We start from the raw sequence: 11849 nt of genomic DNA, 5'->3' as shown, positions 1-11849 counted from the left end.
AAGCAAGTGGAGGAGATTCAAATCTTGGCTCATGAACTCGAGGTTGAAGGTATGGGTTTGAACTCTAACTTTCTGGTTAGTGCTATCATTGAGAATTTGCCTCCCACTTGGAAGGATTTTAAGTTGTATCTTAAGCATCTAACGGAAGAGATGACTTTTGATCAACTTGTATTGAAACTCCGAGTTAAGGAAGACAATAGAAAAACCGAGAAGGATTGTGGAACCTCTTTGGAGCAACGCCAATATGGTGGCGGGTAACTCATCCAAAGAAAAGTTCACCAATGAATGTTTTTCTGAAAATGAAAGGCAAAGGTCCAACGAAACAATCTTTCAATGCAAAGAATCCTCTTTCCCAAACTAAACGCCCTTTCAAGAAACAACCCATCCTTTGATGGGTATGTGGAAAAGGTGGACATCGAGCAAAAGATTGTAGGTTCAAAAGGAATCAAGGGAACGGAGGAGGAAGTGGAGTTGTTGGCCCGTCCAATCAAGCTCACATAGCTGATTCAGAAAACCGGTTCGTTGGCGTGATCGAGGCAAACATGGTGACCAACAATGTTGATTGGTGGCTCGACACGGGTGCATCAAGGCACATATGCAACTCTCACAATCTGTTCACAACCTATACGAATGTACACAACTCCAACCTTCACATCAAAAAAACACACCAAAAACACCAAATATGATGGGCCCATAAACACTAAAAAAACTCAACTCCAATCACACTCTAAAAAAACCAAATTTGTGGACCCCACATTAAAATAATATATTTTATTTATTATTTTTAATAACAATATTTATAATTTGTAATAGATATTATAAGAATAAATAATTAGTAATTAATTTATTCAATGAAGAAATGTTAAAATAAAAACGATAAAATTTTAATTAATAAGTTTTATATTTAAAAAGATTACATTTGTTCAAATAGCACAAATTAAAAAAACACATAAATAATACTAATTCTCCGAGTTAGTATACTAGTCCCACAAATGATCAATTAATGCATTACGAAGTTCAAAGTGAGCATCTTTATCCTTGATCTTTTTGTGTCGAGCAAGAAACTATTCAAGTCCACCATTGTTATCGTTTATCATCTCAACTCCCACGTCTTGCACGTCACTTCGTTCTTCAATTGGTGCATTAATATTACGTTCATCTTCTATGATCATATTATGCATAATGATGCACGAAGTCATTATATCATGCAATATTTCCTTCCTCCATAACCGTGCAGGTCCTGTTACTATTGCAAATTATGATTGCAATATGCCAAATGCACGTTCTACGTCTTTTCTACATGCTTCTTGTTTCTTTGTAAAATATTGTTTTTAGAGCCACGTGGATCGTGAATAGATTGAACAAAGTGGCCCATTTTGGATATGCCATCAGCTAAATAATAACCCATATTATATGATTTTCCTTTGATGACATAATGTCATTGTTGCAAGATTAGCAAAAAGATGGGAGGACTCCAACACATTAATGTCATTGTTGGACCCAGGTAAACCAAAATATGCATGCCATATCCAAAGATCATAACTTCAAGAATAATACTTGGAGATCTACTACGACCGTAATATTGTCCTCCCCAACTGGTTGGACAATTCTTCCATTTCCAATGCATACAATCTAGGCTACCTAACATGTAACATCGGTTACGCTAATTCTTAATAAAAAAACTATTTATCCAAAAGTTTTTCCATAAAACAATCTCCAAGCAAGTACGGGATATATGTTATAGACTTCCACCAAAAATAAAATAACGAAGCCTACAACCGACGATTTTCGGTACTATAAGTCGGATTCAAAAATACAAATATATCTACCCAAAAGTATTATATACTTAGATACAACTCAAAACGATATATGCACAACGAGTACCAAAAAGATATCCAAGATCTGGAATCCTACAAGCAGATCTAAATTGTTTTATCTTTTCCTTGGACAGCTACCGACTTTCCTGAAAAGAAAATTTATTCTAAAAAAATAAGCGACAAGACTTAGTGAGATTATACCAAAGCTTACAATTATATATTTTATAAAAAAATACAAATAATAGACGAAACATAAGAGAAAGAATCGCTTATTTGTGTATTAGACTGTTAACTCAAAAATCTGCTAGAATTTCGCCCAGAGCGTAGTACAACCAGAGGCTCTGGTCGTCCAGAGGGCCTCTGGTCCCGAAGGACTTGGAGTCTAGAGCTCTGGTCTATACAACCAGAGGCTCTGGTCGTCCAGAGGGCCTCTGGTCCCGAAGGACTTGGAGTCTAGAGCTCTGGTCTATACAACCAGAGGCTCTGGTCGTCTAGAGGGCCTCTGGTCCCGAAGGACTTCCATACTTGGCCATTTAATCACGACAGAAAACTTTGGATCTTTCATCCTTAACATACAGTGCTTAATAAGACTTTTAGGATAATTAAGATCAATTACAACACCAAAAAAAACATATCAAATACCAAAGGCATCACTACCAAAATAGAGTATACATGTGCACCACACCCCTCTTCATCTATAGGGCCCATGCAAAGTATTCACACCCGGCTCCCTACCAATCGGGATACGTGAATACGACAATCGGTATGCCACACCCAACCTCCCTCTCCTTGGCATACGTGGACATACACCATGCTACGGCATATCACACGAAGTAATACCCGTAGATCATGGTTTATCAAAAGGCCAAATAAACAGTCTCGGATCCGGACTCAACCACAACGTAAAAGGATTAAGAAATACCAAAACAAAGTTAGGAAAAATTCACCTTACAAAATAACGCATGCAAAATCAGCAACTTTTCAGTAAGATTTCATATACATATACTATATATAAGTATAAGTTCGATATAAACTCACAGTGCTTTATTATAAACAACCGAACGCGGTAACATCCAATTCCAACCAACAATAGCATTAAACCTTCAGAGGCTCTAAATAGCCTTAAAACAGCCCTTGGAGTAAACATTTCAAGTATCAAAAACCAACTATATCCCAAACTCAAGTTATACACTTTAGATCTTGATTATCCTATTTACACTTTATTGTACAGCCCTCTGTTCAACCCCTGTTTTACCACACTTAGACTCAGATTTAGCCATTGACCTGAAAATACTAAATAAAGTATCCTCTTAAAGCTTTCTAATAAACAGACCTCACATTTTTAAGATTTTTCTATGATTTGTTATGAATTTTTTAAAACAGCAGCATCAAAGCTGTCAAAATCCAGCTTTATAACTCACTGCATGTTGCAGATTTTACCCAATTTAGCTTCAAATTCACACATTAATCAACATTATCTTTTATAATCTTTCAAATGCAGAACCTAGCCTCTAATTTAACACTTCTACTTGAAATAAACTTGTAATTAGAAGCATACCTTTGATGATTAACACATAATCCTCAAGAATCTAACATGGATCATCAAGGATTGGAGGATTAGCCTTAAGTGTGTGTAAATCGCACCTTGAGTGTGTGGGAGTTCTAGAGGTGAGAAAATTTGACTGATTTAGAGAGCTAGACATGGTTTTGACCTGTTTTAGTCAACAGTCCACCTAGTTTGTCATAGTTGACAGATTTAGTCCCTTATGCGTAACTTATTCATTTCAACTCCGTTTCGCACGAAACTTTCCAGATCTCCTAATTGATATATAAGAAGCTTGAATATAAAATTTCAGTCTCTAACTCGATCCAGAAGTCCAAATTCCAATCTAACTTTAGTAAGTACTAATCACTAAAATACTATACTAAATTAATCATGCTTAGCAACTTAAATGGACTTTTAGAAAGTTGGATGTTACATAACATTCATGGAAAACCTTGTTGTTCACCAACTTGGAGTAGTCGTGCCATATCATTAGCATTGGGTGTGCGGAGATAGCGGTCTCCAAACACCTCCACGAAGGCACTACAAAACCGCTTCAAAGCTTCTAAAATCGTCGATTCGTCTAATTTAAGGTACTCATCTGTAGCATCTGCAGCCACACCATATGCCAACATTCGAAATACAACAGTAACTTTTTGATAACTGAACAACCTTAGTTTGCCGCATCCATTCCTTCGTTGGAGAAAGTAGTTGTCATGACTTTGGATAGCATCCAAAATACAAAGAAATAAAGTACGATTCATTCGGAATCGTCGACGAAACATTGACTCAGGAAATCGAGGATTTTCAGAAAAATAATCATTGAAGAGATTGTGATCGGCATTTTCCCAATCACGATTGATAACTATATGGCCACGAATAAAACCATGATAAGATACATGATTGTTTTGAGCATAATTACGGATATAATTATCCACTTCAGACGCTAGATTGAATGCCTCGACCATTAGTTCGATATTAGTATTATCAAAAGCCTCATCGTCTGAATACGAATTATCTTCCATTTGAGTGGTATTTCTCAACAAAGAAGATTGCAAAATATAGTTGAGATATGTTTTTTATAGCTATGATTCAAGTTTTATAGTGGGAGTCAGTGGTGTTGTTAATTCTTACCAGACATTTCAGAAGAATCTTACCAGACTTTTCAGAAGAATCTTATCAGTGTGTTGTCTAATCTGTCTTCATTTGGAGTGAACTGAAAATTTTGTGTATAAATAGGGGGCGAGTCGGTAAGCTAAATCACACACATTTTCATAGAGATATTACCGGCCTTTTCATAAAAAATGTCTTCAACAATCCGAACTTCATCCTACAAAGATAACGAAGACATACAACTATGTCATTGTTATCTTGATATAACTCAAAATCCAATAATAGGTAGAAACCAATCAAAAGATAAGTTTTGGTCAAGAGTAGAAACTCTTTATCACCAAACCGAACTATTCGCATCCAATTCTCGACCAAGAAGATCATTGGAAACGAGAATGTCTTGCATTCTAAAAGCTTGCAAAAAATTGCGAGGGTGTATCAATCAAGTTGAAATGAGGAATCCAAGTGGTGCTTCTGAACAAGATATTGTAAGTATTTATTGTTTTAGTTGATCATTGTTTTATTAATTTAAATATAACGTGTATTTTTCATAGATGAACGAAGCGAAAGAGATGTTAAAACTTGACGGATCCTATAAGAAGGGTTTTAAGTTTGATCATGTATTGGGACATCTTAAAGACTCCGAGAGTTTATCAAATGTCACTGCATCAACTCAGTATCAACGACAAAGTCCTTATCAATCACCTTCTTCCGGTCCTGGTTCATCGTCTGGGACAGATGCCGGTTTACCGTCGTTGACTATTCACGACGCAGAAGGTACTCAAAGACCAATTGGTGTGAAAAAAACAAAATCAAGGCTCCAATATGATAATAAACTAGAGACCTTAGTCAAGGCTAGTAAAAAAAATGAGCAAATAAATAGCCAAAAACAATGAAGTTATGATGCGAAGGAATGAGGTTCAAGCTCATAAACTTGTATTAGAGTCGAGGTTGGCGGATGACAAACTTATGTTCATCGATCTAAACTCTATCACTGATCCTGTGTGTTATGAGTTTATAAAAATGAGAAAATTTGAATAGTGAGAGAGAGAGAGAGAGCGGAACCCTAGGTTCATATGGTTGGACAAGGATCAGAATTCATAGCATCTCAATATTGAGTATCTCAACATCAACAATTTGGAGGAGCTCAAGACCAGGCCGAAGGATTTCAGAACGTAGCAGGAAGCTTTAGTCAGTTTATGTCTAGCGGAGACGATTGGACCCTTTAATTTATGTATTTTAGTTTTTAAAATTTCCATTAATAAACTACGTTATCCGGTATCATATTTGTGTTATTAATAATTTATTATATATATATATATATAAATTTACATAATAAATATAAACACCTAAAAAAAAAATTTGTAATTATTTATTTAATAAATGATGGTGGGGACCACCCTTTTAGTGTGAATGTGTCTCACAGCAAATATGACGTTCACAAACTTCATTCGACAAAAAGTTGGTGTTTTTGGTGTGCGATTGGATCCAAAAGAACGGCAAAACTAGGGTTTTGCCGTTCGATTGGAGTTGCTCTTAGCAAGTGCTGACCTTGGGTTTTCTCTTGTCCTAGGCCGTCGTCCGACCTATCCAAATGGGTCTGGCACGTTCTTGAACCAAGACCGACTTGAAACCGGTCTGGGTTGGGACCGATTGATACCGCTTACAGTTTTATTTAAAATAGTTGGTCTGAGCCGGCTAGTTTTAGGACTGGTTATTGGTCCGGCCTAGGACCGGCCTGATTTTTCAAAAATACTACCGTTTTATTACCGCTACACAACAGTTGTATGATCGTTTTTTCCTATTTTTGATTGTTTTTTTGGTCCTATATACCCTTTATTAACTATATATAAGTCAACTATAAGTTGGGGGAATATACCAACTCACAAACGTTCTAATTTTTTGCTATAATTCTTGATTTCGACTCGTATACTAGCAAAAAAACGTATTTTAGCAAAAACATATTTTTTAAATGTATTTAATTGACCCAAATTACATATTTTCAAGTGTATTAAAATAAAAATACACTTTTGGTATTTTAAAAAAAATCATAAAGATTGTATATAAAATCGAATTTACTGGAAAAATACATAGGATCGATTTGGGCCAGGCCTGGGTCCACAACCGGTTCCCTGAACCGATTACAAAGTACGTTAACCGGGCCTTGAGTTTTTGGTCGGGACTGGGACTCGTTATGGGAATAGGGTTTGGGATAGAGACCGATTTTTAGCCATCTCTATGGCCTATAGACAGAGTCGGGTGGTCGTCCCTGCAAAAAGCTTTGTTCATAGTCATGCTATAATTGGGGCAAAGCCAGGAATGTTATTTAGAGTGGTCCATTTAAATAAAACAAGTAAAATTCAAACAAAAATGGTATTCGTTATGTATATATGGATTCAAAATAAGCATTTGTTAAGCATCTGAAAAATGTCAAAGTTTATGTTGGATATTAGTCCACATTTGTCCCACATAGGAGAAAGAAGGAAAATTTCATGTATTTATATGGCCTTACACACATGAATTATCAAGTTAGAAAGAGGCCTACAAAATGATTGACAATGGGTTTTGTTGTGGCATTACCCAATATTAATGGTCAAAAGATTGGGCTCTTGGGCTCTTATGACCTGGTTACGTTTTTACCCGATTCGAGACCAGTGTCGGTAACTGCATTTGTGTAGTTAATTTTTCGTTTTCGTTTTCGTATTTCCAGAAATCAGATACGATTGTTTTTCTGGATACATAGAATGCTCTCTCAATAATTTTTCCTCTCTATATCGTTGCTTCATGGAACGTATTATCGATTCGATGGAATCGGATTGACGTGCATCAATCCGATTAGATAGTTGTATCCTCAAGACAACGTCCGTTTACCAACGCACGATTGGGGGTGAAATTTCATCTTAGGATACTGCTGTGGCAAGCCTCTATCTCTCAATCTTGGCATATAGAAAAATCATCGTAAATGTTAGATTTTTACTAAATTTCTTGGTTAATTTCGGTTTGTTTCTGTTTTATTTTCTAATTTGGAAGTGTAATTCTATACTTCGTTGGATTGGTTCTAGCAATCTAAGACGAAATTTGGTTCTAGATAATATAAACAAATGGATCAATCAACGATATTGAAGAATTACGCTGAAAAACACGATAAATTCAAGGGTTCGGATTTCAAGCGTTGGCAACAAAAAATGTTGTTTTACTTGACCATGCTGTGAGTTTCGAACGTCCTCATGGAACAGACGCCTACTAATCCTCCTGTTAGTGAAGGGCAGAATGTTCATACCGCTAGACAGATTGCGGATTTCCAAAGAGTGGTCGATGTTTGGTCTAGCAACGAATATAGTTGTCGAAACTATATTCTGAATGGACTAGACGATTCCTTATATAATATATACTCCACTTCCAATACCGGAAGGGAGATATGGGAATCGTTAGAGACCAAATACGAAATGCAAGTGGCATGCTCTAAGAAATTCACTGTGGGAAAGTTTCTCAACTTCAAAATGAACGATTCTCGTTCAGTTGTCAAGCAAGTGGAGGAGATTCAAATCTTGGCTCATGAACTCGAGGTTGAAGGTATGGGTTTGAACTCTAACTTTCTGGTTAGTGCTATCATTGAGAAATTGCCTCCCACTTGGAAGGATTTCAAGTTGTATCTTAAGCATCTAACGGAAGAGATGACTTTTGATCAACTTGTATTGAAACTCCGAGTTGTGGAAGACAATAGAAAAATCAAGAAGGATTGTGGAACCTCTTTGGAGCAACGCCAATATGGTGGCGAGTAACTCATCCAAAGAAAAGTTCAACAATGAACATTTTCTGAAAATGAAAGGCAAAGGTCCAACGAAACAGTCTTTCAATACAAAGAATCCTCTTTCCCAAACTAAACGCCCTTTCAAGAAACAACCCATCCTTTGTTGGGTATGTGGAAAGGGTGGACATCAAGCAGAAGATTGTAGGTTCAAAAGGAATCAAGGGAACGGAGGAGGAAGTAGAGGTGCTGGCCCGTCCAATGAAGCTCACATCGCTGATTCAGAAAACCGGTTCGTTGGTGTGATCGAGGCAAACATGGTGACCAACAATGTTGATTGGTGGCTCGACACGGGTGCATCAAGGCACATATGCAACTCTCACAATATGTTCACAACCTATACGAAGGTACACAATGAGGAACCAATGTTCGTGAGGAATGCTACTAAAACTAAGGTGGAGGGTAAAGGAAGTGTGATCCTCAAGCTCACTTCTGGAAAAGAGCTCATGCTCTCTAATGTCTTACATGTACCTGAAATTAGCAAAAACTTGATTTCTGGCCCCGTTCTTAGTAACAAAAGGTTCAAAGTTGTAATAGAATCGGACAAGTTTGTCATCACCGAGGGTGGTGTGTATGTTGGGAAGGGCTACCTTCACGAGGGGCTCTTTAAGATCAGCACTGTAAATAACAATGCTATTATTATGAATAAGACAAACGTGGACTCAAGCTCCGCTCCTTCTATGTACATGATAGACTTACCTAGTTTGTGGCTTTTTCAATTGGGACATGTTAACTTTCGTTATTTACAAAGAATGATGAATCTTAACATGTTACCTAAAGGTTTTATGGGCAAGATGACAAAGTGTGAAACTTGTGTAGAATCCAATACACAAGTCATCCCCACAAATCAGTTGAGAAATCCAATGAAGTGCTTGGATTAATTCATACAGACTTGTGTGACTTTAAGGCAACTCCAACTAGAGGAGGGAAAAATTACTATATATCATTTATAGATGATTGCAGTAAGTTCTGTTTTGTCTATTTGTTACATACCAAGGACGAGGCTATCAATATGTTTAAAACATATAAAACCGAGGTCGGGAATCAACTCGACAAGAAGATCAAAATTCTAAGGTCCGATTGAGGAGGGGAGTATGAATCCCATGAATTTGCTGAATTTTGTTCTTCTCATGGTATAGTACATCAAACTACGGCACCTTATACCCCTCAACAAAACGGGGTAGCCGAACGGAAGAACATAAAACTAAAGAACATGATCAACTCAATGTTGATCACATCCGGGGATCCACTCAGTCTATGGGGTGAAGCTTGTCTTACTGCTAATACGATATTGAATAAAATCCCTCAAAAAAAGAGTAATCAATCACCATATGAATTAGGGAAAGGTAGATTACCTACCTTCAAAAGGATGAAAGTGTGGGGTTGCCTAGCTAAGGTTCAAGTCCCCTTACCAAAGAGGACTAAACTTGGACCGAAAACCATAGATTGCATATATCTTGGTCTAGCCAAGAATAGTGCAGCCTATAGGTTTCTTGTACACAAGTCACAAGTTGAGGATGTGTATATAAACACGATAATAGAATCTGCCGAAGCAGAATTCTTTGAAACCTCATTTCCTTATAGAGACAAGGAGAAACAATCTTTATTCCGACAAAAAGAGGAAATAAGGATATCTCACCTCATGATGAACCAAATCCAAGTACAAACTCGAACGGGGAAAGCACTTCCAATGTACAAAAGGAAATTGAACCTAGAAGAAGTAAGCATGGGAAAATAGCCAAAGATTTTGGACTAGATTATGTAACCTTTAATGTAGAAGGTGAACCGTTGACCTATAAGGCAGCTATGGATTCTTCCGAAGCTCCTTATTGGAAAGAGGCCATATAGAGTGAGATTGATTCCATTATCCAAAACAATACATGGAAATTGGTTAATCTCCCATCGGGACACAAACCAATAGGCCATAAATGGATCTTTAAAAGGAAACATAGACCTGATGGGACGATTGAAAAGTATAAGGCTCGTTTGGTAACCAAAGGATATCGTCAAAAAGAAGGTCAAGATTTCTTTGACACTTACTCTCTGGTTACGAGAATAACCTCGATAAGAACTCTTGTGGCAATTGCAGCGATTCACAATTTAGAAATACACCAAATGGATGTGAAAACTGCATTTCTAAACGGTGAACTGGATGAAGAGATCTATATGCAACAACCCGAAGGGTTTGTTGTTAAAGGTCAAGAGAACAAGGTCTGCAAACTGACTAAGTCCCTATATGAACATAAACAAGCGCCAAAGTGGTGGCACGAAAAGTTTGATCACACACTCTTATCTCAAGGTTTTCAGATAAATGGATGTGATAAATGTGTGTATGTCAAGAAATATAAGAATGCATATGTAATCATATGCATGTATGTGGATGACATGTTGATCATGGGTACCAATATGGATGTGATCAATCAAACGAAGAAAATGTTGAATTCCTCATTTGATATGAAAGACTTGGGAGTAGCGGATGTAATTCTCGGAATCAAGATTCACCAGATCTCTGAAAGCTACATTCTAACACAATCCCATTACATTGAAAAAGTCCTCAGAAAATTTGGACATTATGAGGATAGACCAGTGGTAACCCCATTTGATCCATCTACTAATCTAAAAAAGAATCAGGGAGATTTTTAGATTCAGGGAGATAGTGTATCATAATTGGAATATACTCAAGTTCTTAGTAGCTTGATGTATATCATGAATTGTATGAGACCGGATATTGCATATACGGTGAGTAGATTAAGCCGGTACTCACATAATCCGGGAAGAGATCACTGGTATGCACTAGTGAGAGTGCTTCGTTATCTCAAACATACAATTCATTATGGTTTACACTATACAAAGTATCCTCTCGTGATAGAAGGTTATTGTGATGCGAACTGGATTTCTAACAATTCAGAAAGTAAGTACACAAGTGGATATGTATTCACACTTGGTGAAGCATCAATATCTTGGAAGTCATCCAAGCAAACGGTTAATACACGCACGACTATGGAAGCTGAGTTTGTCGCTTTAGACAAAGCTGCTGAAGAAGCTGAATGGCTCAAGAGCTTTCCTATTGGTATTCCGTCATGGCCAAAGCCCGGTACTGCTATCTGTATATATTGTGATAGCATGGCTGCTCTAACGCGAGCAAAGAACCAAATCTACAATGGCAAGTCTAGACTTATAAGACGACGCCATAACACGATAAAAGACTTGTTGAAGAATGGAATAATCTCCATTGATTACATAAAGTCAAAGGAAAACATTGCAGATCCTTTGACAAAAGGCCTAAATCGAGAGCAAGTCATTTTTTCATCGAGAGGAATGGGCTTAAATCCAATACAAGATTCACTCCTTGGCGGAAACCTAACCTAGCAACAATGGAGATCCCATGGCCTAGGTTCAATATGCCAACTAGTTGAGGAAGATTCAAGCGCTTAACACAAAGGTATGCTTATTTCTATGATGATTTATTTGTGTTTTCCGTAGAAGTTTAAGAATTGAATTTATTCTTAATAATGTCAATAGCTCTTACAGTGGGATACTATGGAATGTCCCTGATTGACATTACCTATGT

The 11849-nt window shown here is 37.0% G+C and overlaps 2 protein-coding genes across 2 annotated transcripts; one reads left to right on the top strand and one right to left on the bottom strand.

Moving 5' to 3' along the window:
- Positions 1-3803: 3803 nt before the first annotated feature.
- LOC112526404 lies at positions 3804-4385 on the bottom strand. Its single transcript, XM_025136689.1, has one exon. It carries the CDS (start codon positions 4383-4385, stop codon positions 3804-3806), a length of 582 nt encoding a protein of 193 aa, XP_024992457.1.
- A 480-nt stretch (positions 4386-4865) lies between these two features.
- LOC112526403 lies at positions 4866-7290 on the top strand. Its single transcript, XM_025136688.1, has 3 exons — positions 4866-4958; positions 5025-5247; positions 7181-7290. The coding sequence occupies exons 1-3, from the start codon at positions 4866-4868 to the stop codon at positions 7288-7290; spliced, it is 426 nt and encodes a 141-aa protein (XP_024992456.1).
- The last annotated feature ends 4559 nt before the right edge of the window (positions 7291-11849 follow it).

This window comes from Cynara cardunculus (assembly GCF_001531365.2).
Source record: "Cynara cardunculus var. scolymus isolate 2C chromosome LG 14, CcrdV1, whole genome shotgun sequence".
Classification (NCBI taxonomy): Eukaryota; Viridiplantae; Streptophyta; class Magnoliopsida; order Asterales; family Asteraceae; genus Cynara; species Cynara cardunculus.
This window is presented reverse-complemented; position numbering and strand designations above follow the sequence as displayed.

Bases quoted from the DNA above. Each gene is read 5' to 3' on its own strand.
- LOC112526404 (XM_025136689.1), bottom strand. From the start codon at position 4,385: ATGGAAGATAATTCGTATTCAGACGATGAGGCTTTTGATAATACTAAT.
- LOC112526403 (XM_025136688.1), top strand. From the start codon at position 4,866: ATGTCTTGCATTCTAAAAGCTTGCAAAAAATTGCGAGGGTGTATCAAT. The intron at 4,959-5,024 runs GTAAGTATTTAT...TATTTTTCATAG, and splicing joins GTGCTTCTGAACAAGATATT to ATGAACGAAGCGAAAGAGAT. The intron at 5,248-7,180 runs GTACTCAAAGAC...TCGTATTTCCAG, and splicing joins GACTATTCACGACGCAGAAG to AAATCAGATACGATTGTTTT.